Source organism: Archocentrus centrarchus, unplaced genomic scaffold, assembly GCF_007364275.1.
Source record: "Archocentrus centrarchus isolate MPI-CPG fArcCen1 unplaced genomic scaffold, fArcCen1 scaffold_35_ctg1, whole genome shotgun sequence".
NCBI classification, from domain to species: domain Eukaryota; kingdom Metazoa; phylum Chordata; class Actinopteri; order Cichliformes; family Cichlidae; genus Archocentrus; species Archocentrus centrarchus.
This window is the reverse complement of record NW_022060262.1, coordinates 3898184-3922677: the sequence shown is the minus strand read 5'-3', so window position 1 is coordinate 3922677 and position 24494 is coordinate 3898184. Positions and strand designations below refer to the sequence as shown.

Sequence of the window (24494 nt, the reverse complement as noted above, 5' to 3'; positions counted from 1 at the left end):
TTATCAGAATGAGCTGTAAAACTGAAAAGAGAAGAAAACTCAGATAAAACAGAATCATCAATAAAGCTTAATGCAAACTTGGGGAAAAGATTCTGTATTAAAAGAAACATTAAAAGAAATTGATTTATGGTCACTGAAGACAAAACAATAGCAAGAAAGACCACTGAAGGTGTCACATAGATGGCTCAAATGTTACATGTAGTATGTTAAATTTGGTCCAAGGTTTGACCCTAGACAAGCCCCTGTTGCAATTCTATTTCTCATCATGTAGGAGGGCACAGAAAATGGAAAGCTAACCTCCATGATCACTACCTTCACATGAGGAAGGGCACTTTACAATTCAGTGTGTTGGTTGTCCAATAATACACATAAGGACATACAAACAGAGAAGAAGAAAAACATTTATTTTAGTGTTATAGTAGCATGCAGCTCTAAATGGCAATGACATGTAAATGAAGGATATACAGTACACACAAACTACATTTCTTTATATTCCCATGCATTTGCAGTTCATTGATCATTAAAAGACCTAAACTTTCAATACAATATACTCTGAATAATACACTGTAAACATTAACATTGTGTGCATTCCTTATCAAGTACATACAATAACTACTGAAACCTTTGTCATAATTAAGGAATATGTGATACGTGTATATTGGTGAGTAAAACATGCAATAACACTGCTCAAGGAATAGTTTGCTGAAACTGGTGTGAAAACACTCATGATTTGTTTTGACCGTTATGATATCACTGAAATGTAAAGCAAAACTTAATAAAACTGGGTTCTATTCCAGGAATCATGTTCAAACGCTTAGTTTAAAACTTAACTCTGAGCTGAATAACTTTGAGATTGGTGATGCTGAGGTTTGAGCTCGAGAAAGGCCGATCAGAGTGAGTTCAGTCAGCTGTAGGTATGCCAGCCCTGAGTTAAGCACAAGCATGAGAAAAAAAAGCCGTCATCAGTGGAGCTCCCACATCACGTTTTACTGTGATGACATGTTTTACCCTGGGAACTGGAAAATAATGAGAAGAGCGTCCAGGAATAGGAAGATGCATTAGTGTGGACTATGAAGCTTTTCTTTAAAAACAGCAGGGGAGAAACAGCAATAACCTCAGACAACTCTGTCATCATAGGTATAAAAGTTTAGAATTTCCTAATACTGTCTATATACCATAAGTATTTACCCAACTTGGAATTTCATTAGAAGTTGGAATCCTAATTTCACATTTGATTTTTAAATCTAATTATTCAGCTGTAACCTGCCAAGGCCAAAATATGGGTGATAGAAATTGAAGATAAAACTCTGGAAACTGAAGCTAATCAGAACAATTTACTGATGGACCTGTTTTTAAACTTTAGCCCTAATGGTCTTCAGCAAAGGCCCACAATGAAGCCATGACCGTTAAAAATGCAATGATTGCTGTCAAATAACAAATGACAAAAATCTTGTTGATTTTTTTAACCATTCTGGTCCAGTAGCCGGGCTTCCTGCTGCTGCTGCTGAGCAGAGTCACTGTTTTCCGAGTCTCCCACAACTCATCTGAGACTTTCTCCAGAGCAGAGGACACTTCGGTCAGTTTACTGCTGCTATCCTGAAAAAGGATTCGCAGAAAGGTAATTAACAAGATTTTAGTGGGCCATATAAGGTTCACTGATTGCTGCTACATTGTTTCCACTTTGATTTAATACAAGTGTTTGCATTTGATATACATGTTAAGATTGAGGATAATCTCTCTCATGCAAACACAATTCCTTTCGAAACAAAAAGAAAAAAAGAAAATCCACCTTAAAAGCGATTCCAACCTTTTGGGTCACAGATGACATACACACAGATGTTTCTTCATCAGCAGATACTTCACAGGAAGAGGCACAGGGATTACATCTCTTCATCTCTGGAATAAAGACACAAAGATGAGTGCAACAAAGCAGAAACTGCATACACAGGTGTCCACTTTGTGGAATGATTGCTATGATTAAGTTCACCTCTAAAACAGCTGTGGAAGTTGGGTCTGTCTCTAGAGTTCTCAGCCAAGCTCCGTTCTCCATCTGTCTCATCATCTTGGGCTGCAGAGTCTTTCTCAATCAGATGCATCACCAAAATCGTCTCCAGGAGGCTGAGCAGCATCAGAGCAAAAATCCCAACGCAGTAGACAACTGAGGAGAGCAGGCAGCATTATTAATGTGGATGAATCACTATTGATTAAGTCACAATGTGCCATCAAATATGCTTCTTTACCTATTAGTGGAATACTGTCTGAAGAGCTGGGCAGAATATCATTGAGAAGAAGCTGCATCACTGTGACAGCGAGCAGGACAGTGACCTTGAAGCCGAGTTTCTCACCCCCACTGTCTGAGATCAGGAAGGAGGCCAAATCCAGAACCAAGAAAAATAGTATTGGAAGAATGAAATTGGCAAGGTAGTGGACAGACCTCCTCTTCATGTAAATCTGTGAAATGTTGTCCCAGGTGGTTAATTCTACTGTATGTGCAGCAGAGCCATATACTGCATCATTAAAACATCAAGCAAGGAAAAAAGCAACAGAAACAGATTTATGCTGAAAGAAGTAATGATGTGACTATGTATTCAAATACTACTAGGAAAGGAGTTTTATAACTTGTGGGTGGTGACAAATGTGCCAAACCATGGTGAATGGAATGAAAGGCTGTGAGCTACAGTTAGGTAGGTAGGATGTGAGAATTGATACAATTTCTGTAGTTTTGCCTCAGTATATCACCACAGTGCATTAAAGAAATTAAAAGATTAATTTCAGACTTTCAATTTTAAGTTTTTGTTGTTAATTTTACAAACATTTAGCATCAACCATTAGGAACTGCTGCCATTTGTTGTGTATTCAGTTACTTTACTTCAGCACTAGGTGTTGCTGTAACTGTTCTCCTCACTGAGAAGAAGCACAGTAACCAAGTGGCATAGAGCTTATATCGGAGTTTGTTGTCTTTCTCTTTCTATGTGCCTGATTAATACATACACTGAACAGCATTTTATACACAGCCCCTGATCTTCAGAGTCTCAAAAGTAAACAAGTGACTGACAAATAGTTCCTTGGTTATTTCATGGCAAAGTAAACAGTTGATTCCAAGTGTTGAACTTGTATTTGGTAGCTTGTCACTGGAACTCTCAATGAGGTTCAAAGAGATGTTGAAGCAAGTGAGCGAGGCCATCATTATGCTGAAAAATCTACATAAACCACAGACTGGAAAAACATTGGGGGGGCAAATCAATAATTTAGTTCATTCTTTAAAAAATAAATGCATTGGCCAACTCACCAGCACCAAAAGGCTAGAAAGACCACAGAAAGCAGCTAAAATAAATGATTGCAAATGCTTTACAACATCTAACCAAGTCAAGAACTCTCTTGAGGTGGAAAGATTGAGGTTTTCAAAGTCAAGGGTTTACCAGAAGGTGCAAACCTCAGATTACACTGAGGAACAGGAAGACCAGATTAGACTAAGGTGTCATGTAAAAAAACCTCCACAGTCCTGGAAAAAAAAAAATCTTTGGACAGATGACCCCAAGATTAATTTGTAACAAAAGGATGGGAAGAGAAAAGTATGGAGACAAGAAAAGAGACAGAGCTTGTGATCGGACACATAATACCACATCATCTGGTTAGGGTTAGGGTTAGGGTACCCCTAACCCATGGTGGAGGAAATATTATGGCGTGGCTAAAATCCAGTCTGGTACTATACAAAGGAAAAGTTAAAAAAAAAAAAATTGTGTCAATGTCTAAAATATGTATTATGTAACTGTAGGCCCGAAAGAAAAGTATCAGTCTGTTTTTATAACTTAAGATATTTTAAACATTACAATACTCAACACTTTAGTCACTGTTTTTACATAGGTATGCTCTCAGACATAATTGTGGCTCCTTGAGTGTGTGGTTGCACAAGCTCTGCTGTATAATATTACATATGGCCACTCAGTTTTTTTATCTAATCATTTACAGTTTACATAGCATAAATAATTGGTTAGCCACAAATGCACATTATACTGTGCTGGTGCATCTGCTATCACTCCCCCTTCTTCTCATCTCCTCAGTCTTTCTGTATGTGTGTGGCTTTATGTAGCCAGAGTGCCAGGCTGTGTGTTACTGAGCATGTTTGTGCCTGTGTACCTCTGTTCATCTTTCTGTTGCAACAGGCTGATTGGTGAATTGAGTGTGTGAAAGTGCAATCACTGTTCTAAGCTATATACGTGTTGTTAATGGTGATTTCTGTGTCTGTGATACCAAAATTGTAGGAACACAGCAAAATTGTCCCAGGATGTGGTAGATAGCAGGACTCAGGAAAAGACTGGTTTACTGTTCATAAAACCTGAATACACAGAATCCTTTTCACCTCACATTAGCAAAGACAACTGATAATTAGCATTGGTTAACATCAGAGAAAACATCTGATTTCAGAACATAACATTACCCACTTTCAACAGTATACTGTGCATAAATAACACTGCATTGTCTTTAGTGCAGTAAGATGGCTGCACAGGCACCGCCAGATGATGAGGTGCACTAATCATTTTTTATATATATATATATATATATATATATATATATATATATATATATATATACACACACAGTACCAGTCAAAAGTTTGGACACACCAAAGATTAATACCAAAGTCATCCAAAGTATGAAGAAATACACACGGAATTATTTAGTAAGCAAAAAAAGTGTTAAAACAAACCAAAAAATGTTTTATATTTTAGATTCTTCAAAGTAGGCACCTCTTGCTTAGATGACAACTTTACACATCTTCCCGTTTTATCAGTTAGCTTTATGAGGTAGTCATCTGGAATGGCTTTCAGTTTACAGCTGTGCCTTGTCAAAAGTTAATTTCTTGCCCTCTTAATGTGTTTGAGACCATCAAATCTGTTGTGAAGAGGTAGAGCTGGTATACAGTGAATAGCTCTATGATCCAAAAACATTTCAAGAACAAGCGATAGAGTCGCAAAGACCATCAAACATTATGATGAAACTGGTTCTCAATAGGACCACCCCAGGACAGGAAGACCAAGCGTTAGACCAAACATTACCAGCCTCAGAACCAGCAAGTTAACAGCACCCCAACTTAATGCTTCACAGAGTTCAAGTAACACACACATCTTAACATCAACTGTTAGGAGAAGACTGCATGAATCTGGACTTGATGGTCAAACTGCTGCAATGAAGCCACTTCTAAGGACGTCTAATGAAGAACAAGAGGAAGAGAATGGCTTTGGCCAAGGAACACAAGGAATGGACATTAGACCAGTGAAAATCTGTCCTTTTGTCTGATGAGTCCAAATTTGAGATTTATGGTTCTGAAAAAAGTATGCCGGAGGACGTGAGATGGTATGGGGGTGCTTTGCTGGTGACACTGTTGGTGATCTATTCAAAATCCAAGGCACTCTTAACCAGCATGTCTACCGCAGCATTCTGCAGCAACATGCCATCCTATCTGGTTTGTGCTTAGTGGGACCATCATTTGTTTTTCAACAGGACAATGACCCCAAACACACCTCTAGGATATGTAAGAGCTATATGACCAAGAAGGAGGGTGATGGAGTGTTGTGTCAGATGACCTGGCCTCCACAATCACCTTGGGATCTAAAACCAACTGAGATGGTTTGGGATGAGTTGGACCGCAGAGTGAAGGCAAAGCAGCTAACAAGTGCTCAGCACCTCTGGGAACTCCTTCAGGACTGCTGGAAAACCATCTCCAACAGACTTGAGGCGACTGTTTGTTGTGATTTGGCGCTATATAAATAAAATTGAACTGAATGAGAGATTACCAAGAGTGTGCAAAGCTGTAATGAAAGCAAAAGGTGCCTACTTTGAAGAATTTAAACTGTAAGACATATTTTGGTTTGTTTTACACTTGTAAGTTTACTACAGGATTCCTTATGTGTTCCTTCATAGTCTGGATGACTTCAGAATTAATTTACAATGTAGGAAAAAAAAAAATAAATAAACATTGAATGAGATGTTGTGTCCAAAAGTCTGACTGATCCTGTACATACTCATTTTACTTAATGCATACAATATTTATCTTATTAATAAATGTAAGTACATCATAGCTAATTCTCCATTGCAAACTTGGCAAAGCAAACATTGCCCTACAACTGAACTGAGCCTAACCATTGCAGCATGGGCCAGTACAATCATCATTTTTTGGAGGAAACTCACATTATCATGTCTTGACTTGGCACCGAGTGCGTATAGTAGACAAATACAGGTTAACAGAATGGTTTTCTTTTATGAGTTTTTGCTTACTGAATACATACCGTGTAAATGAGTCTAGTTTTGTTGGAGCCAAAATGCTTAACAGTATCAGATATGAGTGACATGTTGATGTACACCCACTCGTACTGCGTATGCATGTCGCTGTCAAACCACTGTTTCATGGAAGTTCTGCTGTGAGGGGGACTTAAGAATATATCTGCATCTGAAATAGATTATAAAAAGAAATGTGTTAAATGTGAGCAGATCAACAAGGAATATATTGTTCCTGCCCCCCCCAAAAAAACAAAACAAAACAAAACAAAAACATAGTGAACAGCTGGATTTAACTAAGTAAATAGGCAAGAGCCTTCCACTGGATTGATGTCATATGTTCAACATGTATGTTTTTAGTAATCATTTTTATCACTCATATTTTTATTATTTTATTATTTATTGTCTGAGGCACCTAGAAAGGAATGCATTTTAAATTTCGTTGTGCAACTTCTGTGTACAATGACAATAAAGATTCTGATTCTGAAATAATGATGGTCAGTTAACTACCTGTTATATATTGAATGATCAGTTTTTTCCATCAATAGATGGTTTAGAATAGAATAGAATAGAATATCCTTTATTGTCATTGTGCAGTGATGTGACAACGAAATTATGTAAGCAATCTATCTAGTGTCTTTAAAAAAATAACTAAAAATAAATAACAGATCAAATTAAAGCCGCAAGCGGCGTTTACGGCCCTCGCTGCCTGCGCGCCCGCCAAGCCCCACGCAAGCCGCCTGTGAGCCCCCGCGAACCCCCAGCGAGCCCCCTACGAGCTCCGCAAATCTCCTGCGACCTGCCTTCCTGCGAACAACCTGCCCTGAAAACAGCCTTTAACCCACCTGCGATCCCCCTGCAAGCTGTCAGAGAGCCACCTGTTCTGCCACATGTAAGCCCCATTGGCAAAAGATGAAAATCTTGGCAAGGATGGACATGATAACACCGTTGAATCTATCTATTTGACTGTCGCGAAGTTTTCGACCCTTTTTCATGCATTTCAGAGAACCTAAATGTGATTCTCACCATCTAATGCTTTTGTTCCATCTGTAGGGGGCACTAGTGCAGTTGTTGCTCTGAATCCATGAATCTACCTTAAGTCTTGTGCAGTACATACGAGAAAAAAAATGGCAGGCAAAGTACTGAAAGAGTGCGTGAATGATTGCGCAATACGTGTGACAAGGTTGTGGTTTCTCCATAGCGACGTGATCTTGACATTGGGGTGGCGGTCACGGATGCAGCGTGAAAAATACACTTGGTCTAGTGTGACAAGAGCATTGAATAGAATAGGAAGCCTTCGATAACTGTGTATGCCCTATGTCTCTAGATGATGTTGAGCCATTTTGGGATTAGTGGGTCAAATGCCCTAGGAGCTTTAGATTCAAATACAAGGTGAGCGAAATTGCTGACTTGGCAAAAGCCAAATTTCAAGGCAAGCTAGGGGACTTCCTGTGGGTCGTACAGGGGTGCCTCAAGAGGATTATTTGTTTGTCCTGCCATGATCTATGTGTGACGAGAATGTCATGGCTCTAGGGCAAACTTGAATTTGGCTTCTCCCATAGGGGCCCGAAAAATGAAATTTCCAGGGGGCAGTGTGGAACCGCATTTTAGAGTTCGTTTTTGGCGACCTGACCTCTATGCAAAAATTGGTGACTTTTCGTGCATGTCCAGGGGGTCAAATTTGGGTTCAAAGAGAGAGAAAGAATAAGAATAATTAAAGCCGCAAGCGGCGTTTTACGGCCCTCGCTGCCTGCGCGACCGCCAAACCCAGCGCGAGCCGCAAGTGAGCCCCCGCGAACCCCCAGCGAGCCACCTACGAGCTCCGCAAATCTCCAGCCAGCCACCTGCGAGCCCCGCAAACCCCACTGCATGCCGCCTGAGAGCCGCTGCTCCTGCAACCTGCGACCTGCCTTCCCTGCGAACAACCTGCCCTGCAAACAGCCTGCAACCCACCTGCGAGCCACCTGAGATCCCCCTGCAAGCTGTCAGAGAGCCACCTGTTCTGCCAAATGTAATCCCCACTGGCAAAAGATGAAAATCTTGGCAAGGATGGACATGATAACACTGTTGAATCTATCTATTTGACTGTTGCGAAGTTTTCTACCTTTTTTCATGCATTTCAGAAAACCTAAATGTGATTCCCACCATCTAATGCTTTTGTTCCATCTGTAGGGGGCACTAGTGCACTTGTTGCTCTGAATCCACAAATCTAAATTAAGTCTTGTCCAGTACATAAGGGAAAGGAAATTGCAAGCAAAGTGCAGAAAGAGTGCGTGACTGATTGCGCAATACGTGTGACAAGGTTGTGGTTTCTCCATAGTGACGTCATCTTGACATTGGGGTGGTGGTCACGGCTGCAGCATGCAAAATAGGGCATAGGTCTGGTTGACTTTTCTGATCAGGAGTATCTGAAGAACATGTAAAAAAAATTTCATGCATTTCAAAGAAACTAATGCGGTGGACCTCCATACAAAATTGCAGTTTCTTCTGTAGGGGGCGCTATTGCAGCAATCGCCATTGTCTCTCCACTTATGGATTCAGTGTAGGTGTGTTCATAAATGATTCCATTTTGGGGCAGATCGGGCAAAGCACGTGCGATTGATGGCAGGAAAGAGGACGGGAATTTTTGGTCAAACGAACGCCAAATTCAGGGGCATCATGTGACAAGCCCGTTGAATTGAATACGAAGCCTTCGATAACTTTGGATGCCCTATGTCTCTAGATGATGCAGAGCCATTTTGGTGTTAGCGCGTCAAATGCCCTAGGAGAAGTTCGAGTAAATATGAGGTGTCCAACAGTGCAAAATTGGCAAAAACAGAGTTTCAAGCCAAGCTAGCGGATTTCCTGTGGGAATGTGGACATGGGTCTCATTGACTTTTTTGATCGTGCTGGGGTACAGAATGTTTGTCTCGAATTGCATGCATGTCTGAGAAAGTAAATTGTTGGCTCCCCATATAAACGCAACGCACATTTGCGGTGTGGTGGCGCGTGTGGCGTGCAAAATTGGGCATAGGTCTCATTGCCTTTTCTGACCAGGAGGATCTGAAGATTGTGTAAAAAAATTTTCATGCATACCAGAGAAACTAATTTTGTGGACCCCCATACAAATTTTCATTTTGTTCTGTAGGGGGCGCTATGGCATCAATCGACGTGGTTTCTGCACTTATGGATTCAGTGTAGGTGTGTTCATAAATGATTCCATTTGGGGGCAGATCGGGCACGTCCCTATGAGGTCAGGGGTCACTGGCGACCGCGTCCCATGCGACCGTGGGGATTTTAACGCATTTTGGGGTATGTGGCATAGTGAATCCAATAGGCTCCTCGCCGAGACTTCGTCGGCTCGGGCCTAATAATAATAAAGAATAATGGAGAATTCGAGCAAAAACAATTAGGCGTATTCGCAGTCACCCCGACGCATACCTTTTCGGAAACGTGTCGTCCTGACCCACGTCCCTATGACGTCAGGGGTCACTGGCGACCGCGTCCCATGCGACCGTGGGGATTTTAACGCATTTTGGGGTATGTGGCATAGTGAATCCAATAGGCTCCTCGCCGAGACTTCGTCGGCTCGGGCCTAAAAATAAAGAATAATGGAGAATTCGAGCAAAAACAATTAGGCGTTTTCCCAGTCACCCTGAAGCATACCTTTTTGGAAACGTCTCGTCCTGACCCACGTCCCTATGAAGTCAGGGGTTACTGGCGACCGCGTCCCAGGCGACCGTGGGGAATTTAGCGCATTTTGGGGTATGTGGCATAGTGAATCCAATAGGCTCCTCGCCGAGACTTCGTCGGCTCGAGCCTAATAAATAAAAATAATAATGAAGAATTCGAGCGAATCCAATTAGGTGCTTTCCCAGTCACCCCGAAGCATACCTTTTCGGAAACGTCTCGACCTGACCCACGTCCCTATGAGGTCAGGGGTCACTGGCGACCGCGTCCCATGCGACCGTGGGGATTTTTGCGCATTTTGGGGTATGTGGCATAGTGAATCCAATAGGCTCCTCGCCGAGACTTCGTCGGCTCGGGCCTAATAAAGAATAATGGAGAATTCGAGCAAAAACAATTAGGCGTTTTCCCAGTCACCCCGAAGCATACCTTTTCGGAAACGTCTCGACCTGACCCACGTCCCTATGAGGTCAGGGGTCACTTGCGACCGTGTCCCATGCGACCGTGGGGATTTTATCGCATTTTGGGGTATGTGGCATAGTGAATCCAATAGGCTCCTCGCCGAGACTTCGTCGGCTCGAGCCTAATAAATAAAAATAATAATGAAGAATTCGAGCCAATCCAATTAGGTGCTTTCCCAGTCACCCCGAAGCATACCTTTTTGGAAACGTCTCGTCCTGACCCACGTCCCTATGAGGTCAGGGGTCACTGGCGACCGCGTCCCATGCGACCGTGGGGATTTTTGCGCATTTTGGGGTATGTGGCATAGTGAATCCAATAGGCTCCTCGCCGAGACTTCGTCGGCTTGGGCCTAATAAAGAATAATGGAGAATTCGAGCAAAAACAATTAGGCGTTTTCCCAGTCACCCCGAAGCATACCTTTTCGGAAACGTCTCGACCTGACCCACGTCCCTATGAGGTCAGGGGTCACTTGCGACCGTGTCCCAGGCGACCGTGGGGATTTTAGCGCATTTTGGGGTATGTGGCATAGTGAATCCAATAGGCTCCTCGCCGAGACTTCGTCGGCTCGGGCCTAAAAATAAAGAATAATGGAGAATTCGAGCAAAAACAATTAGGCGTTTTCCCAGTCACCCTGAAGCATACCTTTTCGGAAACATCTCGTCCTGACCCACGTCCCTATGAGGTCAGGGGTCACTGGTGACCGCGTCCCAGGCGACCGTGGGGAATTTAGCGCATTTTGGGGTATGTGGCATAGTGAATCCAATAGGCTCCTCGCCGAGACTTCGTCGGCTCGAGCCTAATAAATAAAAATAATAATGAAGAATTCGAGCCAATCCAATTAGGTGCTTTCCCAGTCACCCCGAAGAATACCTTTTTGGAAACGTCTCGACCTGACCCACGTCCCTATGAGGTCAGGGGTCACTGGCGACCGCGTCCCATGCGACCGTGGGGATTTTTGCGCATTTTGGGGTATGTGGCATAGTGAATCCAATAGGCTCCTCGCCGAGACTTCGTCGGCTCGGGCCTAATAAAGAATAATGGAGAATTCGAGCAAAAACAATTAGGCGTTTTCCCAGTCACCCCGAAGCATACCTTTTCGGAAACGTCTCGACCTGACCCACGTCCCTATGAGGTCAGGGGTCACTTGCGACCGCGTCCCATGCGACCGTGGGGATTTTAGCGCATTTTGGGGTATGTGGCATAGTGAATCCAATAGGCTCCTCGCCGAGACTTCGTCGGCTCGGGCCTAATAACTAGGTACATACATACATATGAATACCCTGCCCCACAACCCACCCTTTAAATTACACAACTCTGTTTCCCCCCACTCCACACTTGCACTTATTTACACCTTCTAATATTTAGAGCGTTATTTAGAAGTGTAATAGCCCAGGGAAAGAAAGTGTCTCTGAACTGATTTGTCCGGCTCTTCAGAGCCCTGTATCTTCTGCCAGAGGCCAGGAGGTTGAAGAGAGCTTGACTGGGGTGGGATGGATCGCCCAGGATCTTCCTAGCCCTGTTTAACCCTCGGGAGTTTGCCAAGTCATCTAAAGAGGGCAGGGGACAGCCAATTATTTTCTCAGCCATTTTAACAACGCTCTGCAGGGCCTTTCTGTCCCTTGCAGTACTGTTAAGTTGTATTATCCTACTGCGCATGTGTCGGAGGAGGGAGTTCGGAGTGCGCAGGGGGTGCTGGGTTGTTGGTTTTGTTTATAGCAACCATTAAAGTGCGTACTCTAACGTCAGTGATGTGGTTATTGAATTAACATTGGTAGCAGAGGATGGCCGCTGCTGGGAATTACAAAGTTCCTCCATCGTTCGATGAGAAGACGTCTTCACAAGTTGGAAAAATGAGATTGAAATCTGGAGACTCGTTACAGGCTTGGACAAAAAGAAGCAGGCTCTAGCGGTTACCCTGTCGCTATCAGGAAGAATGAGGGAAAGCGCGCTGGAAATCGCGGAGCAAGACCTCAACGCCGATACGGGAATGACTGTTCTTTTGACCAAGCTGGACTCAGTGTTTTTAAAAGAAGAAAAGGATAGACAGTACGAGGCTTACACGGAGTTTGATCGGATCAACAGACAGGGCGACACATCCATGATGCATTAAATTATCGAATTTGAATGACGATACAACAAGTTACGTAAGTTCAAAATGAAACTGCCAGATGCAGTGTTAGCATTCAAGCTCCTAGAAACCGCAGGGCGGTTAGGGCTAGAAGAAGGCAACACCGCCTTCTTCACCAAATACACAGGCAAACGTGAACGGAGTTCAAACTCAGAGCAAAGCCCAAGAATAGCTGCAGGAACTAATCCACTTGACAAATATGGGAGAAGAACTAAATGTGCAATATGCCAAAGCACTTATCACTGGGCAAAGGACTGCCCCAACAAAAAAGAACATGTAAAACTAACAAACGTTGAGGGATCAAAAGATGATGTGGAAGAATGTAACATTACTCTGTTTTCAAACGAATCCTTCTCTGATGCACACATTTTCATGGTAGAACCTTTAGGATCTGCTGTGATTGACACTGCCTGTACAAGAACTGTGTGTGGTGAAAAATGGCTTGCAGATTATGTAAGTGGACTACCCCAGAGAGAATTATTAAAAATTAAAGATGAAAAGAGTACAAAACCCTTCCGGTTTGGGGATGGAAAAATTGTGCAATCCATAAGAAAAGTGACTATTCTGGCAAAAACTGGAGAAACTAGATGCAAAATAGAGACAGAAGTGGTTCCAGCAGATATACCGATGCTTTTGAGCAAAACATCATTGAAGAGAGCAAGTGCTGTTTTGGACATTGCTCAAGACAGGGCAACAATGTTTGACCAACCTGTAAAACTTGAACTGACATCTTCTGGACATTATTATGTAAGCTTAAGAAAAGAAATGAACAACAATGAAAGTCAGATTGAAAAAAAAGGCGACATCAAATGATGAAGATGAAATTCTCATCGTGACAGAAAACATGACAACAAAGGAAAAAAAGCAGTACTGCTAAAGCTGCATAAACAATTTGGACATTCCTCAGTTGACAGATTGCAAAAACTTGTCCTGCTCAGGCAACATTGATGAGGAAAGCATTACAATCCTGAAGGAAATTGTAGAAAACTGTGAAATATGCATTCGATACAGTAAACTAAAACACAAACCTGCATTGGGTTTACCCATGGCTGCAACATATAATGAAACCGTAGCTGTGGACCTGCATGAGCTTGAGCCAGGACTGTGGTATCTACATGCCATTGATCATTTTACAAGGTTCAGTGCAGGAAGTATTATCACCACGAAAAGACCCAAAGAGATAGTGAATCACTTTATTCACTGCTGGATAAGCATTCGTGGTCCACCACGCAGACTATTCAGTGACAATGGAGTTGAATTTAACAATGAAGAAATAAGAAACATGGCCGAACATTTTAACACTGAGGTTAAAACCACAGCAGGATACAGTCCATGGAGCAACGGCCTCCTGGAAAGACACAATCAGATCCTCACTGAAATATTACTTAAGGTAAAGAGAGACAACAAATGTGACTGGAAAATGGCTCTGGACTGGGCTTTGATGGCAAAAAACTGCATGCACAATGTACACGGCTACAGCCCCTATCAACTTGTCTTTGGACAAAACCCAAACCTACCTTCAGTCCTAACTGATAGACATCCAGCATTGGAAACTAATGTCAATACATGGATGGGTCATCAGACTGCAACACTGCATTGCATGAGAAAGGCTTTTGCTTAGGCTGAATGTTCTGAGAGGATATGAAGAGCCCTTCGAAAACAGCTGCGGACCACGGAGTGGAAAGGTCCAGGCGTGGTTATTGGCCAAGATGGCGTAGTAATATTTGTCAGGCATGGTCGAACATATGTCAGAGTACACCAGTCTAAGCTAAGAAAAGTGAATGCAACACAAGAAAAACAGGAAGAAACTAAGAAGGAAAATCTGATCAAAACGGAAGAAAAAATTTTTGAAACACCAGCAGCAGGACTTGATTTTGAAAGTGAACATGAGGAGGTGACATCAACAAGGGATGAACCACATCGCACTACAGAAAACAACGAATCCTCCTGTGAATCAGTACAACCTGGAGAGGGTGATCTCCCACTGGCACACTCAACAACCGTAAGTGAAGGACTGAAACTGAAAGCTGGACAAGTAGTTAAATATACAGACAAAGAAACAGGACAAAAATATTCTGGAAGAATAACCAGCCGGGCAGGAAAGGCCAGTGGGAAACACAGAAACTGGTACAATTTGGAATACAGTGAGCCAGAGGAAAAAGCTGGATCCACAGGATCAGTTGATATGGGACAAATAAACAACCTTGAAATAGTTGAAAATGTCAAGTCAAACACCGACAGCAACAGAGATGAAATATTAGTGGTGAACGAGGATATTTTCTCACATGCCAAACAAACTGAACTTGACAACTGGAAAACAAACAATGTATTTACAGAGGAAAAAGATGAAGGTCAGAAATGCATATCAACGAGATGGGTGTGCACACTCAAGAAAACACAAGTGGGCATTGTACCCAAAGCTAGACTGGTTGCAAGAGGCTTTGAAGAAATAAACACTCAAGAACTTCCTAAAGATTCACCCACTTGTTCCTCTGAATCCCTGAAGATGGTCATAGCCGTCATATGTCAAAATAAATGGAAAATGAACTCCATGGACATCAAAGCAGCCTTCTTGCAAGGTAAAGATTTAACCCGGCATGTGTATATCCGTCCACCTCAACAGGTAGAAAGTGAAGGATTTGTATGGAAGCTAAATAAATGTGTGTATGGCTTGGCAGATGCTTCCTTGTTCTGGTACAACAAGGTGAGAGAAACCATGCAGAAACTGGGAGGCACTGTGTCAAAAGTCGATCCAGCTGTCTTCTACTGGCAAGATGACTTCTGTAAGGTGACAGGAGTCCTTGCATGCCATGTGGATGACTTTGTATGGGGTGGTTCAGACATGTTATCTTCAGCTGTTATCCCCAAACTGAAAGCTGCTTTTCAAGTTGGACGAGAAGAACATAACAGCTTCAACTACATTGGGATGGAGGTTCATTCTCTGCAGAATGAAATAAAAGTACAACAGCGTGCATACATAAAGAACCTACAGCCCGTTCTTATAGATCCCACCAGAGCACCACAGCGGGAGGCTCCTTTAACAAACACAGAGATGGATATGTTAAAATCCAAGATTGGACAGATTCTGTGGGCAGCAAGACAGAGCAGACCTGACATCATGTGTGACATATCCATCTTGGCGTCAAATACAAAACATGCTCCAATCCAGACATTGCACTGTGCAAACAAACTGGTCAGAAAACTTAAATCCGAAGAAGTTACCCTGAAGTTCCAATACCTGGGAGACAAGAAAAACCACAAGTTAGTGGTGTTCAGTGATTCCTCAATGGGAAACGTCTCGGATGGAGGGACACAAGGTGGACATTTCATCATGCTGATGGGAGAAGATGGAAAATTTTCACCTATATGCTGGCAGTCAAAATGGATCAAGAGAGTGGTACAAAGCACTTTAGCTGGAGAGACTTTAGCACTTGCAGATGGAATTGATAGTGCTGTCTCTCTAGCTACACTCTATGCAGAGCTCATGGTTGGTGATGGCACACACAATGTCCTGCCCATTATCTGTGTAACAGACAACCATTCCCTTCTTGATGCTGTAAAGTCTACAAAATCTGTAACTGAAAAGAGACTTCGACTTGAGATCAGCGGCATCAAAGAACTTATGGACTCAGGGACAATTCAGAAAATCATATGGGCATCTACCAAAGAGCAGCTTGCTAACTGCTTAACAAAAGTGGGAGCATCTGCGCTTGGACTGCTGAGAGCCCTTAGTGAGGGGGAGTGGCAATTTAAAGATTAAGTTCAAATAAGTAAAGTTAAAATGTTGTTTTAGTTTGTTCTACATTCTTTAAAGAAAGAGGGGAGATTGTTAAGTTGTATTATCCTACTGCGCATGTGTCGGAGGAGGGAGTTCGGAGTGCGCAGGGGGTGCTGGGTTGTTGGTTTTGTTTATGGCAACCATTAAAGTGCGTACTCTAACATCAGTGATGTGGTTATTGAATTAACAGTACAGCCAGCATACCACACTGTGATGCAGTACCCCAGCACACTTTCTATTGTGGAGCGATAGAAAGTCCGCAGCAGGTTTACCTCCAGGTGGCATTTTTTTAATAGTCTTAAGAAGTGTAGCCTCTGCTGAGCCTTGGCAACCACTGCTGATGTGTTGGTAGACCAAGTTAGGTTGTCAGCCACATGCACCCCAAGAAACTTGAAATAGGGGACTCTCTCCATGCAGACACCATCTATCTGCAGTGGGGCATGACCCACAGTCTTCTTCCTCCAGTCCATCACCATTTCCTTGCTGAACAATCTGGTGTTCAGCACAAGATTGTTTGCTGAACACCAGGCTACCAGCCTCTGAACCTCTTCCCTGTACTCTGTCTCATTGCCATTAGAGATGAGACCCACCACCGTTATATCATCTGCAAATTTAATTATGATATTTGACTGGTGATGGGGACACAGTCATGTGTGTATAGAGTGTAGAGGAAGGGGCTTAACACACAGCCCTGGGGTGAGCCGGTGCTGAGCGTTCGGGTGGAGGATCTGGAGGTCCCCACTCTCACTGTCTGTGGACAATCTGTCAAAAAGCTGTAGATGCAGTCACAGATGAGGGGAGGGAACCCCAAGTTGGTCAGCTTCTTGACAAGAATGCTCAGCAGCAGTGACGTGCAGTCAGGGGAGGCAGGTGAGGCACGGCCTCACCTGTCATCGTGGAAATATAAAATTAAAAAATAAATTAAATGGTTATATTCATTCAGTGATTTGTATTTTAAAGTTCTTTTCGATTTAACTACACCATTTTTAGATTAGTTTTTTCAAAATCGCTGAATTTTCGCATTTGCCGGTCAAATACTAAGAGACGAACGGTGAGGCACCAGCCCGGCGAGCCGCACCACGGATTGCGCAATCCGTGGTGCGGCTCAGTATAGTCATTGCCAATGACTACTAACTGTGCTGGCATGCTATGCAGTGAGACCGGATTACTTTCCCTTTGCATGTGGCTATTAAAATGTTCTAACACTTTTACTATATGAACTAAATTTCCATATTTTAGCTGGTGTATATAATGCACAGTTTTTTTTTTTTGTTTTTTTCATTAACAACTGTATGTGTGTGTAATGCATTCTTGTGTTTAGCGATCATGAAACTGCTGCGAAGAGACACTAGGTGAGGCACGCAGTTCTCGTGCCTCATGGTAGGGGGCGCTGGTGATCCCAGGGACTCTACGACTCCTCGGCGGCAAGCTACCATAAACAGTTAGCAAGGCCAGTTAGTTTTTCCTGTTGCTTGGCCTTATGTTCAACATGGAAGATTACATAACTCAACTGAAAGAATTTTCTAAACTGGACTTTCAATCGAAGCAGAAGATAATAATTAAAGGAAGACCAACACCGGAGCTAAAAGGTTTGCTTCAGACTATGTTAATGTTAAACAAAACAACTGTTGCCAATCAAATGGTGAATAAGCTATATGTTTGTAAATCTGATGTGATGACGTCAGTGCCTCACCAGTCACGACCCTCACCGCACGTCACTGCTCAGCAGAATGGTGTTGAATGCCAAGCTAAAATCAACAAAAACCATCCTGATGTAATTCCCATTTTTCTCTGTGTGACTAGCAGCAGCATGTATGACAGTGGTGATGGCATCAGCTGTTGACCTGTTTGCCCTATAAGCAAACTGATACTGGTCAAAGCTCTGGGGGAGGCAGGATTTGAGGTGGTGAAGGATAAGCCTCTCAAAGCATTTCATGACCACAGAGGTCAGTGCCACCGGTCTGTAGTCATTGAGGCTGCTTATGGGGGCTTTCTTGGGCACAGGAATAATTTTTCTTTCCTCATGATACAGACATGTTCCAAAATGATAATGCCAAGATTAATTGGGCTCAAATTGTGAAAAAGAGTTCTCTATAATTATTGTATGGTCTTTACAAAGCACCTTGAGGCAACTGTTTGTTGTGATTTGGTGCTATATAAATAAAATTGAATTGAAGTAATGGTTCAGGGAGCATGAGATCTTTGGAATGTGCCGGAAAAGACTTTACTCTAGATCTGGGCACTGTAAGGCCAGCAGGCCACATCAGGCCCTTTGGTTGTCCTTGACAGGCCCATATCAGGTCAATGGAAAATTAGGAAATAAGTAAATATGTATACATCATGCTGGTTGACCAGTTTCAGCCAGGAAAACAGCCGTTATTGAACTTAAAAACAGAGGATGGCTTACTGTTGCCATTCTCTCTGAAATGGCTATTTTTGCATTGTATTATACACCAGGTAACAGTGATAAAAATTAACCATGTTATTTGCAGAAGAGATGCACTGCCTGGTGAAGACTTTCATAAGAAAGTTGCAGTTTCTTTTAAGCCAACTGAAGAGCAACTTTCTTGCCAGCACTGAAGATCTTGGTTCTCTTTGGATCTGTATAACAAATCCAGATACTGATCCTCTCAGTGATGATTACCTGTCTTCTGTTCTTTGCATTTCCACCTCAGATCTTGAACCTGAATTTATGGGTTCAAACCCAAAACAGACTTGATATCAATTTTATTTATATAGTGCCAAACCACAACAAGCCACAAGGCACGCTGCTTTGTTTACACAGTAGTCTGACTCTGGCATCATCACAATAAGATCTTGGTGTAAATGAATTCAAATTTGGATGGAAATAAAGTTTGTGGTTTTACATAAGTTCACTGAAATGATGCCACAACGAATGCATGCTGTCAAAGCTAAAGGTGGTCCAAAAGAAAATTTGTATGTTACTTTTTATTTCCTTTCCCTTTTGGGAAGGCTGCGAACAGGGAGGCATAAACAAAGTGATGGGGACAAAAGGAACACACACACACACACACACACACACACACAGGTATGAAATAATGGGGAACAGCTGGGCAGAACACATAGGAGGCAAAACTAAACCCAAAGCACTAGAAGCAAAGACGCTATCAAAATAAAACAGGAAGTGGCAGACAGAGAGACCAATACAAAGACATCCATACAGAATACAGAGACAGATACTAACTTAACTAGAAAAAGCAGGAAAAATCTTCATGAAAATCCTTAAACACCAAAACTCAAAAAGTTGAAAAACACAAAACACTGGTTCAAACCCAGGACCATGACACAGGCAGCATATACTGAGGTATCTAATATTGAGGTGTCTGCTTTTGAGAGCATAACAAGCACATGTAAACAGAAGCTGTTATGGGCTCACCATCATGTAGGACAGACTTGAAGGTGAGGTTGCAGCTCTGGATGTCGAAAGGGAATTTGTAAACGTGCATCCTGCAGGTGCTTACCACCACCTGCTCATTCTTATAATAAACCCCGCCGTCTGAATGAATGAAGAGGTAAGGACTTGCTGCAGCTTTGTCTTTCTCTGTCCTGTATGAGAGCAAATGAAAACTGATTATCAAACTATGGCAAATAACTTACATTATGGCATTACTTACTATTTACTATTTTTGCAGTCATGTTTCATCTTTACTAAATAAAACCTGCTACTTCTATGGGTGCAGCAATACCACAGATAAAGCTAGTGTATTTAGTGTGTTCATGTGGCATGTGTTGCAGTAGACAAAGCAAACAGTTTTTGACTGTATTGTGTTATTTTATTATTGCTGTGGTGCACTGAATCATAATGAACTTTGTTGCATTATCTCCATATTTTTTAAAAGATTCTTGACCTGAATTTCTTTAAAAATAGGTATTAAATAATTTTTTGGTCATTTCATTTTTTTAGTGCACATCAAGACAAATATCCTGTTGCAACTATGATGACCTTTATTTTACAGTAAATTTGGTCACTGTGATAACTGCTCTGCATAGATTTTCTGAAGCCTGAAAACATTTGGATTGTTTTTAATCTGTATGGCAGTGGGTTATGGTTTCCTGACTGGCTCATTACAACCCCATGACTAACCATATGGAATATAACAAAACTCTTAAAAGAATAGCATGATTTTGTTTGCTGGATTTTGAGGGATATGTATAGAATTATAGAATTAGATTTTAATCACACAAGAAAAAAAAAACATCATCATGAGCATATAATTTCATTTTGCAGGCAAAGGTATTTAGGAAGGAGTATTAGGGCCACATTGAGAAAAAATTAAATTATGCATTCTGAGAATAAAGTCAAAATTTTGAGAAAAAAGTCAAAATGTGAAGATTAAGATTCAAGTCAAAAAACTGCCACACCACATCTGCTACTCCAGAGTGTCTTGAATTATGAGTTAGTGAAACTATACTTTAGAATCAGTTATAGTAACAATGTCACTGCGCTGACTAATAATGGCAAAGGATTATGGGTCAGAGTCCTCAGAGTAATGAAGGATTCATGTGGAGGTAACACATCTGTGAATGTTACTGAACTGTAACCAAAAGTAACGAAGTACAAATATTTTCTTACTGTGACTTTTTATTTTTACTCCCTACATTTTTACACAAGTATCTGTAGTTTCTGCTTCTTACATTTTCAAAAACAGACTCGTTACTTTAGGTTCAACACATCTGAGAGAAGTCTTTATTTCCAGTCGCTGCACTGTCAATCAAATGGTCTGAGCTTAAAAAGCAGAACAATAACACATAAGAGACAATCATACTGGAGTGTCCTCCATCACCGGGGCTTATTGCATACAAACAGGTTAAAGAGGTAAAACCATATAATTTATGTATCATTTATAGCGCTATAATCAGGACTAACACGAGGGCTGAACCAAATCCATAAGCTGTGCTCGTGGGACATAAACAGCTTAGCTAGCACTGCTGAAGAAGAGCAAACAGAAAGGGAGTAACGTGTGGCAGGTAATTTTAAAGGCAACATTTCTAAATGCTCAAAAAATATCAGCAAACAGAAAAAGTGTGTGCAGTTTGTCACACAGTGTCTGCTAGCTAAAAGAAGAGCTGCTGTATTCACAGGGAGAGAAAAGAAAGACAGAGAAGTTCACTCAAAGGACAAAGATGTAAGAAAAAGGAAAAGAGAGGAAGAAGAGAGGTTAGATTTAAAGGTAAGAAATGCCTGTAACGAGCCTGAAAGTGTAGCTAGCTAGCTTTGATGCAATGCTGATCAATTATTTAAAGAGCTGAGAAGACATCATACACAGGTCGCACTTACAGAGAAGCTATCATGCATGTAAACACATCTTTTTTGTGAGCAGTGCAGCAGATTCACTCTTGTGTCTAATGAAGCTCAGAGCTCAATTCTGCTCACTTGAATCAAATGACTTTTGACATTTTGAAGGGGAGAACCCAAAGGAACCAAACTGGGAGCTGGTTCCACAGCAGAGGAGCCTGAAAGCTGAAGGTTCTGCCTCCCATTCTACGCTTAAATACCCCAGGTGTCGTGGTTCTGGACCTGTGGCCCAGTGTGTTTACTACACTTTTGTGTAGTTTTGTTTTACTTTTCAAGTTGTGTTTCTTAGTTCATCTTATGGTTTAGTTTCTCAGGTTGTTGTTTGGGTGTTCTGTTTATTTAGTTATTTGTATGTTATTCAGGTTCCCTTTGTTCATGTTCCTGTGTCTGTTTTGTTCCTGTGTCTGTTTTGTTCCTGTGTCTGTTTTGTTCCTGTGTCTGTTTTGTTCCTCTCTCTCGGCCCATCTCTGTTCAGTTTCCCTCTCACTTTGCTCTAGTTTTGTTCTCCCTTAATGTCAAAAGCTGCTGGTGCACATCCTGTCCTGTGCTGAATGCCAGCTGATTAATCCAGCACCCATACTAAAGGCACTTTTCTGCCATTTACTGCTTATGGATGTTCAGGTCATCAATACCAAAAGAGAACCTGAAAGACCAGGGCACATTCTTCATATCAGGAAAGGTAAGAAGCTCGGGAATTACTAGGTATGAAGTCTTTTTGGAGGAGTGCGTACCACCCACAGATTGACAGTGAAACGTCTGAATAAGTTGGACCATCTGCTGTCCACCCAGCCTCCCCAAGTAACCCACTGTGAGCTGAATTGTCACTTTGGGCTTGCTGTTTTATCACTGATCGGAGATCTCCTCTTCTAGAAATATTTTGTATAATACAGTAATATTTTAAGTAAATGCTGTTTCTGCTTCTGTTTTAACTTTTTTTGTTTCTGCTGCAGTCTCATTTTTGATTTTCTGGTTTATTAAAATGTTAAAATCAGTTTGTTATGCTGCTTTCTTTTCAGTAATGAGTCTGTGTGCTTTTGTGATCAATTGATAATATAATTAAGGTTCATTAGAGTAATATTTCCCGGGGTGCAATTCCCTATATGGTACTGTCCACACACACACACACACACACACACACAGACACACACACACACACACACACAGACACACACACACACACACACACACACACACACACACACACACACACACACACACACACACACACACACACAGAAAGTGAAGATATGTGATTTTTGAATGTACTGTATGTGCATATATGTTACTTACATCTCTTCAATAACTATATCTGGCATCCACATATATTGTGTAGGAATTGTTATATAGTCAATACTACAGAATTCATCTGGATCCCAGTGAATGAGCTCATTCTTCCAACCCTGCATAAAGGGATGCAAAAAGGAAGGAAGGGATAGAAGCAGAGACAAATACAGAGAGAAAGGATGAAACAATGTAATCATGATTAGTTTGAATTTTAACAATACAGTTAAAAAAATTATGTGCATACAAGAGGAAACTCACCATATAAATCCAAAGGTAAGAAACGAAGGTCTGGTCCATTTCTCTCTGTAAATAAAGAATTTTAACACAGTGTTTATTCAGGTAGATACAAGTCAAGCTCAACTACAGTTCAGAATGAAGGTACTGTACTGTAAGGCAAACACCCTACAATCCCCAAAATTAAGACACTGAGCAGCACTTGGCAACAATGGGAAGTAAAAGCTCAAGACCTCCATCAAAACAGAGCTGATGGAGGAACTCTCATATTTACAGGTTAAAGACACAAATTCAGATTCAAAACCCAGGCAAAGCTAGCAGAAAAAAGAAGAGAAAAGGAAAGCATGACCAAACACAGACTATGGAAGAGAGAAGACAAAACTTAATGTCATTAAACAGTGAATAAACACATGGAGAGAGAAAAGATGGGAGCGGAGAAGAAACAGTCATTGCATCAAGGGAAGTCCCCTAGCAGCCTGATCCCATTGCAGAATAATTAAAGGAAGGATCGAGGTCAACTGATGCAGCCCTAGCTGTGAGGAAAAGGAAGGTTTGAAGCCTAAACTTAAAAATATAAACACTGTTCTCTATGCAGATGATATTTTGGTACTGTGTCAGGACCTGGCTACTTCACTGCCAGCTTTATTACAAAGCATCAAAGAATATTCTAAAATTTCTGGTTATTGTATTAACTGGCCCAAAGCCATGTCAGTATCACAAAACTGTACACACAACCAACTGGCTGCATTCAATTTTAAATGGCTGCCAAAAGGAATGAAATACTTAGGGATAGAGTTGGGCCCAGATGTAAGAGAAACTATGAAAATATTAGGAAAAATCCAAGTTAACTTGGATAATTGAAGTAAACTAAATGACATTTATGGGGTCAAGTAAACACAATAAAAATGGTTGTGGCACCACAAATAAATTACCTTACTGGGATAATAATTATGTCAGTTCCTACACTGTAAAAAAGAATTTGTTGACTCAACTTGACTTTGTCACATAAACTTGTTGTTTTGACTGCGTTAAGTTTTGAATGTGTAAATTTCCAAGTTAACTCCTCTTAAATAAATTAGTTGATCTAACATGCAGTTTGTTGACTTAACTTCTTGCATGATTTGGATTTAAAAGGATTAGTTAGAAGAACTGAAAACATGTAATTTGAACTGTTTATCAAGTTTGACCAAATGGCTCCACATAAAACATTTATTTTTTTAAACTTATATTACAAAGCAGTAGCTTAGTTCATACACTCCAAAACTTACTGACAAGAAAATACCCACAAAGCTACTATACCATGACAATGACCAAGTCATTCTAAACTTAAACGCAAGACACAAAAAATA

The 24494-nt window shown here is 41.4% G+C and overlaps 1 protein-coding gene across 1 annotated transcript in view; it reads right to left on the bottom strand.

Moving 5' to 3' along the window:
• Positions 1-1365: 1365 nt before the first annotated feature.
• LOC115776627 (5-hydroxytryptamine receptor 3A-like) overlaps positions 1366-24494 on the bottom strand; it is an 83019-nt gene continuing 59890 nt past the window's right edge. Inside the window, exons 5-12 of the mRNA XM_030724353.1 lie at positions 23170-23214; positions 22918-23027; positions 19708-19877; positions 6288-6448; positions 2241-2451; positions 1988-2158; positions 1808-1896; positions 1366-1596 (exon numbers count right to left, since the gene is read on the bottom strand). Coding sequence (XP_030580213.1) covers positions 1366-1596; positions 1808-1896; positions 1988-2158; positions 2241-2451; positions 6288-6448; positions 19708-19877; positions 22918-23027; positions 23170-23214 — 1188 coding nt within the window. The remainder of the gene's footprint in view (positions 1597-1807; positions 1897-1987; positions 2159-2240; positions 2452-6287; positions 6449-19707; positions 19878-22917; positions 23028-23169; positions 23215-24494) is intronic.